This window comes from Hermetia illucens, chromosome 3, assembly GCF_905115235.1.
Source record: "Hermetia illucens chromosome 3, iHerIll2.2.curated.20191125, whole genome shotgun sequence".
Taxonomy (NCBI): domain Eukaryota; kingdom Metazoa; phylum Arthropoda; class Insecta; order Diptera; family Stratiomyidae; genus Hermetia; species Hermetia illucens.
The window spans coordinates 137,925,173-137,945,300 of NC_051851.1; the positions used below are offsets into that span (position 1 = coordinate 137,925,173).

General features: G+C 41.3%; 3 protein-coding genes across 5 annotated transcripts in view; 1 reads left to right on the plus strand and 2 right to left on the minus strand.

Moving 5' to 3' along the window:
• The window catches only part of LOC119650708 (peroxiredoxin-6), a 35,347-nt gene extending 32,514 nt beyond the window's left edge, over window positions 1-2,833 (minus strand). The window contains exon 1 of the mRNA XM_038053714.1: window positions 2,761-2,833. The gene's annotated coding sequence lies outside the window, so the exon portion shown is untranslated. The remainder of the gene's footprint in view (window positions 1-2,760) is intronic.
• On the plus strand, window positions 2,440-15,033 carry LOC119650707 (carnitine O-acetyltransferase-like). 3 transcript variants are annotated; one of them, XM_038053709.1, is made up of 8 exons: window positions 11,869-11,975; window positions 12,035-12,083; window positions 12,152-12,224; window positions 12,638-13,315; window positions 13,461-13,811; window positions 13,865-13,965; window positions 14,036-14,278; window positions 14,333-15,033. In XM_038053709.1, exons 2-8 carry the CDS (start codon window positions 12,067-12,069, stop codon window positions 14,889-14,891), a joined length of 2,022 nt encoding a protein of 673 aa, XP_037909637.1. In that variant the 5' UTR covers window positions 11,869-11,975; window positions 12,035-12,066; the 3' UTR covers window positions 14,892-15,033. The 3 variants fall into 3 exon arrangements, with proteins under 3 accessions (XP_037909638.1, XP_037909639.1, XP_037909637.1); XM_038053710.1 differs by lacking the exons at window positions 11,869-11,975; window positions 12,035-12,083 and adding an exon at window positions 2,440-2,691; XM_038053711.1 differs by lacking the exons at window positions 11,869-11,975; window positions 12,035-12,083 and adding an exon at window positions 2,440-2,602.
• A 4,425-nt stretch (window positions 15,034-19,458) lies between these two features.
• Window positions 19,459-20,124, minus strand: LOC119653034 (thyrostimulin alpha-2 subunit). Its single transcript, XM_038057481.1, has 2 exons — window positions 19,790-20,124; window positions 19,459-19,715 (listed from the first exon to the last, which is right to left on the minus strand). The coding sequence occupies exons 1-2, from the start codon at window positions 20,060-20,062 to the stop codon at window positions 19,623-19,625; spliced, it is 366 nt and encodes a 121-aa protein (XP_037913409.1). The 5' UTR covers window positions 20,063-20,124; the 3' UTR covers window positions 19,459-19,622.
• Between the last annotated feature and the right edge of the window lie 4 nt (window positions 20,125-20,128).

Below are 20,128 nucleotides of genomic sequence, written 5' to 3' on the forward strand. Positions count from 1 at the left end.
CTTTTTTTAAAAAGTTAAAAAGGGAGTAAGTTGCTCGCCAATTGGTCCGGTCCTGCATCAAGTTGCAGCCACCCCCTTCATTCTCAAAACGAATCTTCTGGAAAAGTTTAAAAGGTTGAAACAAAATGGGAGGGGGCCGTATTCTATTTAGGCCTACTTGACACGTTATGATCTTCACGATCACCTGAGGAACGCTATCATAAATACGGCCACAAACATGCTTGGCCGCAGTCGCAAAAATGGTCGGAACGGCTGGTTTGACGATGAATGTAAGCTAGCAACGTAATGGAAGAATGCTGCATACCGAGTAATGTTGCATTCTCAAAGGACACGGGCACACGCGGAGACTTATCACGAACTCCGGCGAGCGAAGAAGCGACTTCACAGAGGAAAAAGGAAGCCTGGGAGAACCAACAGGTGAACTCGAAAAGTACAGGACGCAACCGCACCAGGCACGCAAGTTTTACCAACAAGTCAGCAGGATGAAGCCTTATACACCTCGATGCCGAAATCTGATTTCCGACAGAATGGCCATATTGGAGCGATGCGTTGAGCACTTTGATGAACTATTGAACAACCAGAACATCGGCGAGTTGGAGGTCCCGCCAACTGAAGATGACGGACAAATACTGCCACCACCAAGTATAGGAGAAACAGTCCGTTCGATTCATCGGCTTAAAAACCAAAGACGCCAGGAACAGATGGAATTACAGCCGAATTGGTTAAATATGGAGGCGACACATTACACCAAGTCGTTCATCAACTTGTACTCAAGGTGTGGGACAGCGAATCAATGCCTGACGGCTGGCAAAGAGGCATTATGTGAGTACCATCTATAAGATCTTCTCCGCTATCTTGCTAGGCCGGCTAGCCCCATACATCCAGAACACCATTGGCCCATACCACTCCCAGCAAATCAGTAACAGATCAGATTTTCTCTGTGCGGCAAGCGATAGAAAAGCTGTTGGAATATGGACATCAATTGCACCATGTTTTCATCGGCTTTAGAGCCCGAATTCGGTATCCTGACCAATGTGCGAGGCCAGATAAAAGCAGCAGGATCACTCTCAAAACCATTCGACATCAATAACGGTCTACGACAAGGGGATGCCCTATCATGCGTCCTCTTTAACCTGGCCCTCGAGAAAGTGATCCGTGATGATGAGGTAAATGCAAGAGGTTCGATCTTGTTTAAGTCCACCCAACTACTGGCCTATGCTAACGATATCGACATCATGGGACGAACGACCCGAGACGTACAAACTGCCTTCACCCAGATCGAGCAGGCAGTGATTGGCGCGAGATCTTGGGCTGCACATCATTGAAGGCAAGACAAAATATATGGTGGCAACGTCAGCACCAAAAAACAACCAACCAACAACATCAAACGCACTCGTCAAACGGGAAGAATAAAGATCGGAGACCACAACTTTGAGATCGTTGACAATTTCTCCTATCTAGGGTCGAAAATCACAACCGATAACAGCTACGATGATGAAATCGACACACGGTTGTTGGCAGCCAGCAAAGCCTATTTTAGCTTACAAAAACTGTTCGCCTCGAAACGTCTCACCAGAGGGTCAAGCTTCTAACTTAGCTCTTAGCTCCGAAGAATTTTTGGCCCCCTACATGAAAATGGACGACATAACGACGAAATCTATGACCGATTATCATGACCGTCAGGTGTGGAAATTCGGCTCAAGAGGTTGCGATGGGCGAGTCTATAAGGGCAATATCTATAGTAGAAAAAGAAGACGAGGCAGACCCTGCCTGAGATGGAGCGATGGCGTTGATCAGGACGCCAGACAACTTTTAGGGATATCGAATTAGTGGACCTCGGCGTCCTTATTAAGGCAGGCCTAGATCGGTTACCGGTTGTTGCGCAGTTGATGATGATGACATGTTATGCCTCATAGACTTACTTGCGGTAACTGTGTATCTAAAATACACTTCTCATAAAATTTGATAGTCATAGGAAGCACTAACGTAGGAAGAATCATGCATCGAAACTTGAAATCAGAGGAATTAAATCAACCCCGTCATCCAGATAAGATTGCTCATAACGACGTTCAGAGTCCTGACGAACGAGCTGATGGACAGACATCTTATTTAAAGGCTTCAATAAGGGTTGAAAATCAATAAACCCTAAACCAGATTTTGATTTCCACCACCCATTTAAATAAGGTTGGATTATTTCGGCCAGATTAACTGACGATAAAAATCCCAGCACCTGAACTGGACTTAATAATCCCCAAAAGTTTCCGTTTAGTTTGAAAGATAAAGGGAAACCAATTTTCACCTTCAAATCGAACTTTTCACCTTTACCTTGTAATTCTATTGACACCATTTCCCTCTCTCATTCGAAATTTATTTTTATCTGCATTTTGCCGCCACCGGAATGCAACTTTGTGTCGAAAGCCGGCCGGTCGCAGTAGTCGTTCCCATCGTTCATCAGTGCAATAGCGTGAGCTGTCAAAAAGCTTGTCGCCAGCCATCGAGTAAAGCAACAAAGTCACACAAATTTACGTGAATCGTTTAAATTTGGAGTGACTGAACTTCATTTTGGAACCTTGGTAAATTCCCTTCAGTTCCTGTGCATTCTGTAACTAGTGGCAAAGAGAGAAAACGCTTCCCGAGAACTTTTAACACATTTTAGACGCAAGAAGTCATTCAAAGGGCGTTCGGTGCAAGGTAAGGTTTTAATGGCGATTATGCAAAAATTCGTTTTGTTGTGCTTGAGTAAAATATTTGGGGACTTACCGATTGAAAATGATGACTAACGGCCCTGATTCGGAGGTAGAGAATAAACACTCGTCTGACGCCGGTAGGTTATGTTATGAAATGTATTTGAAACTGACAAAACGCTCAGGTTGAAGATCCTGAGGCCCTCAAACTGTTGGCCGGAAATATTCAATATACATAAATTAACCCTTTGGTACAAGGATGCCGAGGTAATTGACGACTGTCTACTGGTTCTTTTCGGTTATATTGTGCTCCGCTTAGTTTGGCCATACGCCTACATAGTTTGGTCGTGCTCATATGATGTAAGTGAAAGCCACAAATGTGCCCAGATCCGGGAGAAAGTTGTGAGGCTTTTTTCTTTTAGTACCTTATTCTGACAAATATATAGTGCGAACTTATAGTACTGAAGCAAATCGAGTTCTGAATTCTTATTTGTTTGAAAATCAAGGAATTTTTAGTTTGTTTGGCCCCTACGGAGAATATTATCACAAATCTAATTCAGTTAGAATCGGTACCTTGCAGCCAATTAAGCTTTATTCATACGATCCAGCAGCAAACCCCTCCAGTACGAAACGTGTCAGACACAAAAGACAATTTTCTTCCATCATTCAAATTTAAACCGGGAAACGAGGGTACTTGGCTTTTACCGTGCTGTTTCTGGCACGCTTCACACTGGGGACGGAACGTCTGCTGCTGGATCATATGAATACTCTCATAGTAAATGTATAGAGCAATTCCTTTGTGCCTGACACATTAGGTACTGGGCACACTAGTTGCTGGATCGTATGAATACTTTCTTCTGTGCTGTGTTGGATACTCTAGCTGTTGGGTCCTATGAATGAATAGAGCTTAATTAAGTGGGAATCGGTACATTATATTAATTAATCGGTCAAGAGTATCTACTTTGTTGGAGAGGAACAGGAAAAAAAGAAAATGTTGATTGCATATCCAAGGAGCTAAGCGGAGGTGAGTTTGGAGAGCGAGGACTGTGATTCTTACTTGCTTTTCGAACCATATTCGTTGATAGTAATTGCCGCTTAGAAGGAGTAATTAGATTAGCATCTAATTTTCGGTTCATCATGGGTAACTGGTCGCCTTTGTACTGCCCTGCTGCTGTAGACATACTATTTGCACAACATTAAGTGTGAAAAATGTGAAAAAAAAACCCTATACTGCGCAAAGCAGGGAACAGATAAGACGAACAGGACTGAAAATAATATACGTAGTATTAGTTCTGCCAGTCCGTTCATCATCAACGGCGCAACAACCGGTATCCCGTCTAGGCCTGCGTTAATAAGGAACTCCAGACATTCCGGTTTTGCGCCGATATCCACCAATTCGATATCCCTAAAAAATGTCTGGCGTCCTGACCTACGTCATCGCTCCATCTCAGGCAGGGTTTGCCTCGTCTTCTTTTTCTACCATAGATATTGCCCTTATAGACTTTCCGGGCTTGATCATCCTTATCCATACGGATTAAGGCGGGTGCCCACCGTAACCTATTGAGCCGGATTTTATCCACAACCGGACGGTCATGGCATCGCTCATAGATATCGCCATTGTGTAGGCTACGGAATCGTCCATCCTCACGTAGGGGGCCAAAAATTCTTCAGAAGATTCTTTTCTCGAACGCGGCCAAGAGTTCGCAATCCTTCTTGCTAAGAACCCAAGTTTCCCAGGAATATATGAGAACTGGCAAGTTCATTGTCTTGTACAGTAAGACCTTTGATCCTATGGTGAAACGTTTCGAACGGAACAGTTTTTGTCAGCTGAAATAGGCTCTGTTAGCTGACAACAACCGTGCGCGTCCTGATACGATGGCTAAACGTCGTTAGTGGTATGCCTGTCCATATCCAAGGCACGCGTAAAACAGCAGGTTGCTAGCCCACAGATTTCCATCCACTTTAGTGGTCTTTTACGACAACGAGTAAATAGTTCTTAATTCACCTTACAGGACAGTCACTATCTCAGTGGTGTGAAGATATAATAAATTAATCATGAATACTACCACCTAATCCGTGACACGCCTGGACGTTACACGGTCATTCAGACTACAGTGATTCTTCCCTTCCCCTTCTCAAAGGGTTTGTGGCCATATTTGACGGATTTTAACTCAGGGTATAGTATTCTTCATCATCTCGTTAGTCTTATTTCGTTCTCGCTATGGATACTGTTACGTAGGACATCCAGTGCCCAGCAGTCCACACTGTGGTTTACTACAAATGATAGTTTTTTTCATATGATAAAGGTGATCCTGAGCAACTCGCGCAAAGAAAGCAGAATTTCTTATGACCGATCTCGTTGATACCAGTACAATCAATATCAATGGCAGGGACTGCCCATAACAGAAGGCTTGAGTATCTTAGATTGGTACTTTGAACCAATGGTGAACTATGTCTTTAAATCACTTCGCATGACATCACAATCTAGATAAAGTAGCCCTCGGCAATAGGCGACCTTCCGATCGATGTATCAACTAACTAATCGAAAATCTATTAGAACCTTATTTACATTTTTGGGTAACAAAAGACATCTCTTCACAGTTCGCCACAACAAAAATGAGGATTTTTGCGATCGGTAGGGTTCAATTGAAAAGTACCGAGAGGAATATTGTCAACAAGCTGATTATACAATCCGATATTGCAAGTCCCTGGTTAAAATCAGGCGCGGATTTCATAATCGTAGCTGTTATCGGTTGTGATTTTCGACCCTAGATAGGATAAATTATCAACGGTCTTAAACAGAGTGAAATTATGCGGTGTTTCCAACGATTAATTAATTGAAATAATAAAACTTGTTGTTTCTTTTTCGTTGGTGTGGGTATTTGCAAGAATAAATACCCACACCAACGAAAAAGAAACAACAAGTTTTATTATTTCAATTAACGGTCTTAAAGTTGTAGTCTCCTATCTTTCTGTCTTTTGTCTTGCCTTCATTGATGTGCAGCCTAAGATCTCGCCCGCCAGCTCGACTTTGATGAAGGCAATTTGTACGTCTCGGGTCGTTTTTCCCATGATGTCAATATCGTTAGCATATGCCAGTAATTGGGTGGATCACTTTCTCGAGGGCCAAGTTAAAGAGGATGCATGATAGGGTATCCGCTTGTCGTAGACCGTTGTTGATGTCGAATGGTCTTGAGAGTGATCCTGCTGCCTTTATCTGGCCTCGTACATTGGTCAGGGTTAGCCTAGTCAGTCTTATCAATCTCGTCGGGATACGGAATTCTCTTATGGCCGTGTACACCTCGTTTTACCTGGCTATGTTATCATAGTCGATGAATAGATGGTGCAACTGGTGTTCATCCAGTTTTTCCATCGCTTGCCGCAGAGAGAAAATCTGATCTGTTCCTGATTTGCCTGGAGTGAGTCTGTTCATGTCGAGATAAATTATAGGTCGCAGAAGATGGTAATACTGCGAAACAACCTCTCCTACCGTTAGCCTAGACTCAAGTTCCACGAGCCAGTAGTTCGTTCGATCCGTCACGATGAATTTCGGAAATCGAAAGAAAATAACGATTATTGCATTACATACGTGTGATTCGCGCCCAAAAGAAATCTGTAAGTTGCTAAAGAAATTACCAGTGACCGAACGATTCGTACATTAGCGGCATACAGAGAAACAGCTGATGTGGAAGACGTTGACATGGTATCTGCCCTGTGTACAACACCCAAAAATTATGCTACATCCCCGGAAGCAGCTAGCACACGAAAAGAGCATATCTACGCGTAGTATCCTTCATATTTTACACGAAAATCTTCAGCTTGGCGCGTACAAGCGATGCGTTAGCAATTTGTTGACTTACGCCTGGAAGAAATGCAAAGGAGAAAATGCCGCGAGTCCAGCGTGGTCACCAGCCCACTAGTGTAATGGTCTGTTGGGGTTACCGATATTCACTTCTGTAAAGCTGGCGTAAAAACGAATTTCACCATAGGAGAAGAGGTTGTTGAAACCCTGGACGATACCTTATTCGTTGGGCGGAATTGATACTTCAAGCGAGAGTCAGCGCCGGCGCACAAAAGCAGGCGAACCCAACAAAGGCTGACAGAGGATGTTCCCGATTTCATCTCCGCAAATGAATGGACCTCTGGTTGTCCTGATTTAAGTCCGATAGATACTGATACTGTGTTGATACTGTGAAACAAGCTTGAGGACATGGCTGCGCACGTCGACATGCAACTTTGATTAGTTTTAAGGCGAGTGTAGTGAAGGTTGCGCAAGCAATGCCGCTCCATACTTGCCGTGAAACCATCGACGCTTAATGCCACAGACTTCAAGCTCGTAGAGATGCGGAAGGTGGTGGATGGTTTTTTTTAACAAAATGTCTATCTAAATATTTTGCTCTATTCTGTATTAATTTTGAAGAATTTGCTTTATTGGTTTGTTACAGAACTTACGGCTATATTACGTAGTTGGGACGAAAGCATGATTGACATTGTTGTGTATACAAATTCATCACTAGGAGAGGAAACTATGCAAGCAAAAAATTGTGGAAATAGTAAATAGTGTCACGTTACTTTTTAAAAAAAAAAAAAATCAAAATAAGGCAGCAGCACTTCCTGTGAAAAAAAAAACAAAATTTTGGAATGAATCTTAATAAAATGTGATTCATGATAACCTACCTTTCTAATATTTAGTAGGAAAACTATTTTTTTTATAACAGCTTTACAGCGATGTGGTCAACTCTCTATTAATTTTTTAAATTTGATTAAAGAATTCAAGCTCCATGCTGAGTGCATCCTTACCTAAAAGTTTTTAAATTTTTTGCATCCAATTTTTACCTTATTATCTTTCTAGAAATTTCTATTCGAATCTAGGTCTAAACTTTGAAGTGGCCAGTCAAGACATTCTGCATTTTTTTCCAAAAACCAGTTGTTAACCAACGTTGCGTGTACTTAGAGTCGTTGTTACTCATGAATACCCAATTAACTGTCCTGGGATGAAAAGCATAGGCAACATTGCGATTTTTAATTAATTAAATTAGACGTACTTATCTCTATTTTCATCTATTCTTAATAATGGCACCTTCTATTGACACTAAGAATGAACAGACCCCATGGCAAGGAAATAATCCCCGAACCTTGATGTTAGCTCCATCATATTGAATTGCCTTCATCATTAAATTCTTGGTTTTTCTGCAGTGTAAAAATATTATCCTATCAGGAGCTATATGATTAGCTTTCGTTTCACCACCGAAAAGATTTAGATCCTTTTTCAAGCACATTTTCCAAAATAATAAGGGCCCTTTCATATTTTTTGCCAGAACAGTTTTTTTTTTCTACTGACCCATCCAAAAGCTGATAGTGAATATTCATTGCCTGAAACGAGCAGGCTTTATTCTTGTTTATTGTATTAATTGAAGAATTAAATTGGTTTCATTGTTTAAATTCCGTTCTAGAAATGGCAAAAATATCTTTAACGTTAAGCTTTTTTAATTACTCGATATGTTACATTGAAAAACCTCAGGAAAATAGAATGTGGTGCCATCACCTCAGATACAGACACAGTTTCTGAGGATTGTTTTATTATTTTATGAATTCCTGATAGGGAAAAGCGATACTATTGTCGAGAAGCGTGCGGAGATTCAAGCAACCAATCAAAAATCGTTTTTGATGAGTAAAGGTCACAAGGATCAAAACCCTATCTGAAGGGATATTGACGTTTTAGTGGGAAGAAAGTTTCGAAAATTGATATGTATCACTTTTGATCGCCTTTTACGACAAGCGGGGATTACTTTGAGTGCGCTTTCAAACACCAGATCAATGGTTTAATGAGTTGTGGTGGAAACGAATTGGTTCAATATAATTTCCTCTATCATGTTTGGAAAATCAAATTTCGAGAAAAACACGTTCAAAGTTATTTCACGCAAACATACTGTAAATTTACGGCTTGGTTACCTCCAATGCGAACTTTCCGACAGGCAACAACTTTTGTACTAGATTCAATAGTAATCGTATTGCGATGGTTTCAGTATCGCCATTGGTTTTTCTCAAACTTACAATAGATTCTTCTTCAAGCTCCTTCAACTTGAGTTATCCCTTTTATAAATGATTACCATTTACCCCGTTTGTATAGCGCGGCAACCACACCTACACCAACATCCATGATTCGGCGAGAAAGCAAACCGACGTCATCAGCGTAGTAAAGGTGTTCGAGAAAATATGTCAAGGAAACATGAAGAACGTCACCGAAAACAAGAGCAAATAGTAACAATGACACAATGCAACCATGGCGGACTCCACTTTGGGAATTCCTTTGAGATTTTACCTCGGTGCTATCGAAAGCTTTCTCGAAATCGATAAGGAACCGGTGTAGTGAAGATCCAAGCTCCGCGGAATATTCCAAAGTGATCCACAGGGTGTGGATGTGGTCAATGCAGGAGGATTCCGAGCAGAAACCAGCCTGCCCTCTGTCGATCAAGCTTTTTAGATGCTCTTTGATGCGTGCAGATACTCCTCCAATTGCACCCTCAAAACGGGTTCTCTTCTTTGGGATCCACTCCCTGGGAAAGATTCCGGATTCGCAAGATTTGCTTACGAATGGAAGCAGCAAATCTGCCATACCGACAGGTTCAGCGATAAATAACTCTGCGGGGAGACTAGCAAGCTCAGCAGCTTTACTCTGTTTGAACGCATTGATAGTCGAAATGATTTCTCTACTGCTTGGAGGAACAGTCCGTATGCGTATATTACGGTGACTAGCCATTTCATCCACAAGAAATGGAACCTCACCGTATGCGATACGGTTAAGAACAGTGCTCAACTGAAAGATCGAAAGATTTTCGTGATGGAGCATCTTCGGCTTCTCTGGCCAGTGAAAAAATAAATTCCCCTTTGCCACGGCGTATACTATGCTAAACTTCTCGGGATTTCACCCGGTATCGGAGTTCAAGCGCGTCACGCCCACTATCACTCGCAGCGGTTATTAGAACCTTCGACTCTTTTCGTTCATCGATCCGCTTTCATGATTTCGCAGTTAGTCAAATCTTATGACACCCCTCGGGACATGGCTGACGACCTACGTTGCGAGAAAAGAGCGTTTTTGATTATTGCTCAGTGTTTGTTGATATTCTCAGGTGGGGCTATCACTGCTGTCCGATCAGTAAAATAGTTCTCCCGCTGTCGGGCGACAGCTGGATCAAACAAACTGTCGATGTTGAACTTGGGAGGTCGCAACTCTCCAACCCTGCAAGAAGTGGCGGACGCGATCCGCAAGCGAACGTAAACGACCATCAGATGGTGCTCCCTTTCTAGGCTAATGTCATCGCTTCTCTTGTGCTAGTGGTGATCGCAAAGTGGTCGATCTGATTGCTCGCATGGTGACGATCAATTGAAACTCAACTGACCTTATAGCAGGCTCTGTGCTCGAATAGTGTACCACCAATGACGAAGCAGAGGAATCTACAGATATCCACAAACCTCCCATCGGTCGGTCGTACGGTCGCTAAGACCGTGCTTCCCTATCACACGCCCAAGCAAGGTGTTATTAGAGCCCATCTTGGCATTCAAATCACTCATCACAATCGCAATGTCACATATAGGAAGCTTTTTCTGAACTGCGGATTATTGCTCGTAGAAAGCATCTTTCTCCATTATATCAAAAGTCTCCTTAGTGTATAGCACTGTAACATTGTGATGCTCCTTAACTTGGATTGGAATCTTGCAGTCAAAATTCTATCAGAAATGTGCTTTGCGATAACAACCCAACACCGGATTCTTAGCTTTTCAAAGCCGCAAGAAGGAGAAGAATACTCTCCTCAATCTCACTATCTTATATCGTTCAGGCCCAGCTTATATCGGCCCGCTCGAATTGGAGAAAGCGAGCAATCTGAGAATCCTCACCACCGTTGTCGAGGAATTTGCGCACATTCCAGAAACAAATCATAGTCCGTTTTCGATAGCCAAAGGTCTTCGGCGTGAGTCCCTATCCTAAGCGTTGTTAACGTTTCGGCAGCAATCAACTTTAAAAAATTTGCAAGTTGCTAGCTCACAAATTTCTACCCCTTTCAGTCGCCTCTTGCGACAAGCACGGAAGACTGAGTGTATTCTTAAGCCCCAACTCGAGGGGTAAACTTAATAGAAAACTTTGAACTTTGATTTAATCGCTAAAAACATTGCAGATACACATGTAGTTGGTATGTGGACTATTATCGGTACTGTACTTTGCAGAACAAAGAGGATCTTGGAAAATAGCACACACTTGAATTTTTAACTACCAAATGGAAACCACCAAATAGAACTATGGTGCACCGATAGTGTTCATACTTGAAGCGACCAGCTTCCTGTTTCCCGATTTGTTTTATTTTGATCCCTTTCTAAGTACACTGGAACTTAGACATTTTCAGATAGTACCGCGCTCTTTTCCTATTTCATTTAGTTTCACTTGAAGCGAGCGTTCTCCTCTAAATCTATAAATATAAACAAAATTATTTTTTTAGAGTTTTATCATTTTATTGCCATTTCTCCCTTATTGTGTATTACTACATAGTTCTGTTTCCTATTTCATTGTGAGAAAAAAAGGAATTCCATGAATTAAAAAAAAAATGTTCGTCTAATCGTAGACTTTGATGGGACTTTTTGTTTACAATGCAGAATTAAGGAGGTGCTTTGTTGGACGCCAAAATAAATACGTTCCTTAAAAAGCAATATTAATTATGGAATTAAACTTATACGTCCCCTACCTTCTTTCTGTCATGCTGCATTTAGCATTGTATTTTGCGGAGGTAACCTACGAAAACAAGTTATAATTGGCTGCTACATTGGAAATTGCTAAGCTCTAGTCAATAAAAACCATAAACTTAACTGTGCAGCACTACTCTTCGGTCACATTCTTGTAACCGGCTTCATATTCAAGGTGAACAAAAAATGAGTGCTGCCACTCACAACAACCGGCATTCCCATATTTTTCTCGTGAACCTGCTATAAACAAACTCGTTATCACAATGCGATTTTGTTGTTTCGCACTATCAACAATCTTTGGCAACTACAGAAAACGAAAGTAAAAGTCCACAAGATATGCGAGTACTCATACTCAACTCTGTGCCTATTCAACCTTTATCAGTGTCTCTCAGATACTCTCGACTCTGCTTTTCCATAGATTGGAAAGTATTGAACTCGAATCTCCTAAGCATTCAGTGAGTATAGTTAGTTCAATCTACATGTTGGTGTTCCGGCATATGAGTCTCTGCCAGTCGCTCAGAAATTTTAACGTCACTTAGACTGGAACACACTCCATTCGTACGTACTCCTCAATTATCTTAAGATTGTTTCAATTTAATTGAAAAGTCGGCCTTTAGTCGCTGTTGTGAGAGAGATACGTTTTCATATTATGCTTGCAGTTGAAAGGTGAATATATCAGATAATGTGTGTAAATACTAGTGATATCTTATTGAAATTTGTTTCTTATTTAACAGGAAACCTAACGACTTGGGAGCTCAAAGTGATTTGGATATGCAGTTGCTATCGCGAAATGTTATCAAGACTCTTGTAAGTACTGCAATTTAATTCTCTTCTGTCAACAACAATAAGACGAAATATTGTTCTATCGTGAACGATTGTTATCTTTGCTTTGCAATGCCTACGTTTACGGAATGGACTTTCACCTTATGTGTAGCGAGATCAAGTCCAACTTATGTACATGTCACCCCAACAGAATGTAGTTTGCTTGAAAACTGGTTTTGATCGATGCAGACCGCGGTTTACCTACATTTCGATATTGCCGGATTTAAATTAGTATAAAAGAAAAGGTCGTAGAAAACTTGCTTTATTTTGCATATTTTTTTCGCGATTCGAGAGAAAATCTAGGCAACTCCAGACAGATAACAACACGGCTTCTATTTTAAGCGTAAAATTTCTTAGTTTCGAATTTTCATTATAATTAAATTGTTCTGTATTTACAGAATTCCAATGCCACTTCAATATCTCGAATAACGTCCCTCGATACGTTTATTCCAAGGAACATTCTAAAAACCTCGGTACCCACAACAACAAACTTATGCAATGCTCAACGAATGCACTTTTCACAAAGTTCGCAAACAGCGGAGGGTAGCGAGCCAAATCTGCAAAATTTACCGCGATTCCCGGTTCAACCGCTTCAGGAAACGCTACAAAAGTTCTTGAAGACGGCTGTAGTTCATTTAACCGATAACGAGTATCTTGAAACCGAAAAGAAGGTCAAAGAATTTGAATCCGGCGAGGGAGCAAAATTGCAACGATTACTTGAAGCGACCGCAAAGAAGGAACTCAACTGGCTAGCATCGAGATGGCTCAAAACTGCCTACTTAAGTTACAGAGATCCTGTAACTGTATTTTCTAGTCCTGGAATGGCCTTCCCCACACGGAAGTTCAACTCAGATGAGGAATATATACAATATGCCGCACAAGTAACCCATGCTGCTCTGTCTTATAAAAATTTAATTGACAATGACAAGCTCCCTGTGGAAAAGATGGGAAAAGCAGAACTCGATATGTCACAATACAAGAAGATATTTGGGACATCTCGAGTTCCCCATTTAGGCACGGATCAGCATAAATACAACCCGAATTCGAAGCATATCGTTGTAGTGCATAAAAATCACGTGAGTATGATTCTTGCTATTTCTTACCTTAATGTAAAAACTTTGGGTTGAAAAATTTCATAGTCTGCCCATTTTACTGAGTTAGACTCAGTCTGGCTGCTCCCTTTTGAGCTAATTACTTTTCAAAATGTACAATTAATTTCAGTTCTTCGAAATCCCGGCCTATACACAAACTGGTGAAATTTTGCACCCTGGCCTATTTGCGAATATCTTCAAAAATATTATAGAATCTAAGGAGCCACCAGCACCACCTGTTGGAATTTTAACTACGGACCATCGCGACGATTGGAGTTTGGCCTATCAAGAGCTCAAAGAGGATTTCGAAAATAAAAGATCGCTTGAATCCATCCACAGGGCTCTATTTGTCGTCTGTTTGGATCAAGAAGTACCCATCCATCACGGGGAAAACGATAAGATCGTTACAAGTGATCAACTTATTCATGGTGGTGGTCCCAACCAGAATTCTGGGAACCGATGGATGGACAAAACGATCCAAGTAATCTTTAGATAAAGTTGAATTCGACGAAGGATAATAAATTTTGATTTCAGATTGTTATTAATCGGAATGGAGTGAATGGTTTGTGCTACGAGCATTCGCCAGCTGAAGGACAACCCATTGCCATCATGACTGATTATATTTTAAACTGTTGGTATGAAAACAAAAGAAAAAAAACGCATAACTTGTCCTTGCTATGAATTATTAATTACTTTAATTTTTAGCGAAAAAATGGGTAAATGTGAAATAATTGATGACAAGTACCACACCGGATCTAGACTTCCGTTCAAAGTTAACGATAAGGTAAAGTGTTTCATCGACGAAGCATCCAAGCGTGTACAAAAATTGGGCGATAATCTTGAAATGGAAGTTCTACACTATCAATGTTATGGCAAAGAGTTTATCAAATCGCAAAAGTTGAGTCCTGACAGCTACATTCAAATGGCTATGCAATACGCATTTTTCAAGTAAATCTTTAACCTTAGAAACAATTCGCATCCTCACTGTAATTATCATTCCAGACTGCACAAAGTTCCTGGCGCTCAGTACGAATCGGCTCACCTTCGTATGTACCCCGGCGGACGTACTGAGACTATTCGATCCTGTTCAGTAGAATCAGTATGCTTCGCATGCTCCATGCTCACCGAATGTTCCGAGGAGCAGCGTGTTGAACGGTTGAAAAACGCCGTCAAAGCGCATCGTGACTACACTCTGATGGCTCTTCAAGGAAAAGGTGTAGACCGTCACCTTCTTGGCCTGAAGCTTATGGCTATCGAGAATGGGTTACCTATTCCGGACCTGTACAATACTCCTGCTTTCAAAAGAAGTGCACATTTTAGGATGTCAACAAGTCAAGTGGCGTCTAAATATTTAGCTTTTATGTGTTACGGCCCATTGGTCGATAATGGCTATGGATGCTGTTATAATCCACGTGACAATGATATGCTGTTTGCGATTTCTTCGTGGAAGGATAATAACGAAACTAGTACAGCAGCATTTAAGTGTGCGATGAAGGAGGCTTTGGACTCAATGCACGCTCTTCTGTTGCGGCATGGTGAAGCACCTAAAAGTAAATTGTAAGGTGACCTACATTGTCTTCAGAGGATAATTTATTTTGCTTTTATATTACGACAAAGTTCGAGTCCTAATATTCTGTGCTTCAATGTTTTCTAAAGTATTTATGTGAAAATCTATTGATTTCCAATAAATAAAATTTTCTGTTCAAATGTCTGTTTTCAATTGATAAAGGAAAGTGATCCGGCATCCTTTACGAAAAATCTCTTGAATTTGCAAAATGAGCTTCCTCCTAGGAACTAAATTTTACACTTTTGAGTAAAACTTGTTATGAGGTAGTCATACTACATCGTATACAGTTATGGTGGTTGGTAGTTCCACTAAAAAACAATATGCATATTTATGCAGTTAAAAAACTTGCTGGTGTGGTGGGTGTACGTACACCACAGAAATAAAAAAAACGGCTTCCAAAATAGAATAAAGTCAACCATCAATTCGGTCAATGGTACCTTTTATTTCCTTTGACCCGTCTCATAATAACGTTGGCTAATTTAGATCGTACTCACCACTTTTCTCTGTCAAAGACTTGGTCCGGATGCAATCGACGTATATATCGTTGCCATAGTTGGGGGCATAGTACCCAAACCAACACCAATGCGCCGTCGCTGTTGAATTCTGGCAATGTATTTCGACTCCTTGACGATTTCCCGAGAAGCTTGCAATCTACGACGCGTAGTTCTAGGGCGACCCACTCATTAGCCATCTCGCAATGGAGTTGTCGCTCTTCGTTAATATGTGACTTGTACACTGTCACTTCAGTTCCCGGACTAAAACAACCACGGGTAGCTGGCCCGTATGCCGACAAAGTTCTTCGTTAGTTACAGAGATAATTCTGGTGCAAAGAGCTGCAATTTAATGGTAATCAGGCTGAGAACCTTGGCTTGGTCGATGTTTATATTCAATCTGGCCCTGTTTGCCTCCTTTTCTAAAACTAGAGCCATTTGTCCAAGGTGAAAACTAAGTGAAGGAGCAATCAAGTATTTGAGTAAAGATTACACAGTCTATTGAACCCTCCATGTCCTCTAGCTAGGCCTGCCGAGAAGTGGGAGAAAGGGGAACTTTCTCGATCCCCGGAATGAAAAAACTTACAGTCAGATTATTAATTTGATTTTGACCGGCCCAAATCATTTTTCCGCCGTTCCTGATTTTCTTCTTTACGACCCTGCCTTCAGCTAGGTCAAAATGAAGAACGTCATCGTCAACGATCAAAAAATTATCGGTGACATAATGCAACTCTGCGGGACTCCAGCAGATGCAGTACGTGACATTTTGCGCTGTCATATGACAAGAGCTGTTAGTTTTTCGGTCTGATACCAATTATTAGTTTCTTTGGAATGCCTCATCTGCGTAGAACATTTGAAATACACTACCTGTTCACGTTGAGGAAAGCTTCCTAGAAATCGAGGAAGAGCAGGCGGTGATCTAAACTCCACCCACTGGTCCTGCTTGCTGCCAACAACAGAGTTCTCAGCTCCTCAAGTTTGCCCGATTTCGTGGTCAACAAGGTCTTACGTTTTTTGGGATATGGGACTATACAATTGTAGCGCTCCTTAACATGCAGTCAAGATCCTATTAGAAACATACTTAACTTTCCAGAGTACAAGCACACAGTGCCGTAAGTGTAGTGGTGTACTCCCCAGAAATCCACTATCTGACTTCACTTAGACCCAGAATGTCTAGCTTATATCGCTCGAATTCTCGTTCGAGTTGAGGAAAGCGAGCATTCTGGTAGACCTCGATACCGTTGTTGAGTAGCGTGTGCACATTCCAAAAATCTCTTACTTTCTCCCAGCATGGAGACATGGAGTACAGTGGCTGATTTTATCTTTCCTTTCTATGAATCCAGTAGCTAAGAATAGCTGACGCAATTCATAATGAGAACTAACCTGGAACCATTTGCCACATTATATCAGGCTAGCCCTCCTACTCTCGCGTCTTACGGAGTTTTCAAGTCAAGGAGTTCCTTTCACCAACGGAAGGAAAGAGGAGCAAGGAAGATTTAGTTCAAGGAATTCTCTGCAATCCGGCAAAAATGACCCGTTCAAGATATACAACGTGATCAACGCCTTCGATGTTCTGCCCAATAATATAGATAGGAAGAGTCCCGTTACCATTCTGACTGACCTTGGTTTTATTGGTGTTTATTTTCAATCCGGCTATACTCGCAATACTCCAAATACGGAGCCCTTTGATCAAGGTACATAACACGGTAACTCCACGTAATCCGAACAAGGCAACATGGAGAACCGACAACAAGAAGAAATAATATCGGTGGCAAGCTGTAACCGTAGCGGACTCCGTTGTGAACCTCAAATTCTTCTGAGACTTTACTTCGGTGCAGCAAGTGATATTTTGCGTCATCATATGTCACTCTGATGATAGCTACTTCTCCTTGGGAATGTACCTCCTACCTAGAGCGCACCAGATGTACACCCTGCCGACGCTGTCGAAAACTTTCTCGAAATCGATGAGGAGCAGGCAGGGTGGAGATCTGAACTCCGCGCACTATTCGAAAATGGTCCGAATGGTGTTGATGTGGCTGCTCTCTGTCGGTCAAGCTTTTGAGACGTTCCTTGATGCGTTTCAGGACTATTTTATCTTTGCAATGGCAATTGTCAAATGAAAGACGAGTGTAATGTTTCGAAAAGTTAACGACGATCTCCTTCTTCCTTTCTCTGGGAAACTCCCAGGATATCTGTATAATTGCAAGTTGTAACTCTGTAGAAACTGTAGAGGCAGCGTTGAATAACTCTACGAAAGACTAGCAAACCCAGCAGCTTTACTCCATTTGAATATATTGATAGCCGAGGTGATTTCACTTCTATTTGGAAAAGCTGTCCATGTTACGATGACCAATCAGTTCCTCTACAAGAGGCGAAACTTCACTATATATAATAGGACTATGAGCTGTGGGGAATTGTTCCTTCCACTTCTTCAGTTGCTCGTTATCATTGGCCCTCACAGGACCATCTGAAAATCTGTTACTACATGTAAGCTCTTTCGTGATGCGGTATACACTTCTCAAATCATCGTTTTCTGCAGCAGCTTCTGCTTCCCTGACCAACGCAATAATCCAATTTCCTTTTGTCACGGTGCACACACTTCAACCTCCTGGATTTCGCGCAATGATCTGCCGTCTGATCACTAAGATTGCCAATGTCAAGCCACAGCTGGATCATATAAGCGATGTTCAACATGAGGACTCGAAGCTCTCCAACCCTGCAAGAAGTGCCGAACGCAACACGCAAGGGACCAATAAATAATGACCTCTTTTAAGGTCATTGTCAACGCGTCCTTTGTGCTGCGCATTTAGAAGACAACTCCTAAGTCTATTGCTGATCGCAATCTGATGGCTCATATACACGCTGTTGGTCAGTCTAAGCCCAGCTGACCTTATAGTAAGCTCTGTGTTCGAATTATGTGACACTAATGATGAGGTGGCTTAGATATCCACAAATCTACCACTATTATCGTTATCATCACCAAAACCAGATGTTGTTAGAGCCTGCTTTAGCATTTACCCGACATGATCATTATATCCCCCTTAGAAACCCTCTCCTGGACAACTTTTAATTAACTCATTAATTTAAGTTAAAAAGTTAACTCATCACCGGATTCACACAAGAGGGAGAGGAGTGCTGTCCAGAGCCCTACCGTCTAACTTCACTTACCCTGAACGTCCATCTTGTAACGCTGAAACTCACGCTCAACTTGGAGAAAGGGAGTATTCTGGAGGCCCTTAATTCCGTCCTGTATCCTGATACGATGGCTAAACGTCGTTACTGGAATGTCTATCCATATCCAAGGTACGGATAAAAACAGCACGTTGCTAGCCCATAGATTTCCAAACTCTTTAGTGGCCTTTTACGACAAAGAGTGAATAGTAGGATTGAATTCGTAATCCCCACCTTTCAGGACAGGACATAGCATTGAAGACCCCACCTAATATCTGAAACGACTGGAAGTTATACGGTCATTCAGAGTATAGTGATTCGTCCCTCCCCCTTTCTCAAAGGGTTTGTGGCCGTATTTGACAGAGGTTAACTCAGAGTAACTAACGCTTTAAATCGAAAATCTATTAGAACGTTATTTACATTTTTGGGTAACAAAAGACACCTCTTCACAGTTCGGCACAACAGAAATGAAGATTTCTGCGATGGCTAGGTGATTTACAATTCGATATTGCAAGTTCCTGGTTAAAATCAGGCTCAGTATCTAAGTCGATTAAAAACGACTCAAAGGCTATTCGAGTCAATTATGGCTTGATATACTAAATAAATACCCAGTTATAGTTCACACTGATCAATCTTATGATCAAGATAATTAACGAAAAAGATCTATACGTGCCAACAGATCTAGACGAGTAAACCCGTCTACCATACGGAGCAAAGGCTGAAGAAAAAGAGGTATTTAGTGACTCGGGAATAATATAATTTAAAACTGATATTACAGATTTCATGGGTGCCATATGTTGTGGTGACCTAAAATGACAATAACTAAGGCGTATCTATAAGGCCCACTAAATAAAACTCATATTTTATCGATTACTTGAAAAAATACTTTCGTGGTGCTACATTTATTCCCGTTTCATATTATAAATACTAAAACAAGTTTCTTTCATTCTTAGATACAATATTCATATACGGGTGTGCCAAAAATAGTTTTATCTACAATTGTTTAAAAAAATGTTAAGTTCGTCGACAGAATTATTTAAATTTCAAAGTATGAATGCGATCCTTAGTCCTTTTTGCAGTGGTAGCAGCTACACTTTATAGCAGACTTGAACGTTAGCACTCTAGTTCCGTCGACACATGACACTCGTACTTGCACCTTTCGTGATAGAGAATATAAGATTAGACTGGATTTAATTATATATTAGGAAAATAAGGTAAAAGAAGACCTACATCTTCCGATTCCATAATGTTACAGCACTGCCCGATTGAAACGACGGGCTTTGGATTCTTTATAGTGGCAATGAAACCCCAAGGTATCGACGGTACCGCGTAAGATTCACAATATCCTCGACAGGCATTCGTAGTTATAGAAAACTCTACACAATCCGGGATGCTAATACGACGGGTATTTCCCACTTTATGACAACCTGGCTTTTGCCAAGCTTCCTTCCCGCACACAACCGTTAGAAGGCAAAACGATATAACTATCCTGCGAAACCACATTTCTCTTGTGAACCGAAATTCTACCCCAATATCAGCACTACACTACTTGACAAGGTGCGAGATTGG

Bases quoted from the DNA above. Each gene is read 5' to 3' on its own strand.
- LOC119650707 (XM_038053709.1), top strand. The intron at 13,316-13,460 runs GTGAGTATGATT...AATTAATTTCAG, and splicing joins TTGTAGTGCATAAAAATCAC to TTCTTCGAAATCCCGGCCTA. The intron at 14,279-14,332 runs GTAAATCTTTAA...TTATCATTCCAG, and splicing joins ATGCAATACGCATTTTTCAA to ACTGCACAAAGTTCCTGGCG.
- LOC119653034 (XM_038057481.1), bottom strand. From the start codon at position 20,062: ATGTGGTTTCGCAGGATAGTTATATCGTTTTGCCTTCTAACGGTTGTG. The intron at 19,716-19,789 runs GTAGGTCTTCTT...CTATCACGAAAG, and splicing joins ACATTATGGAATCGGAAGAT to GTGCAAGTACGAGTGTCATG.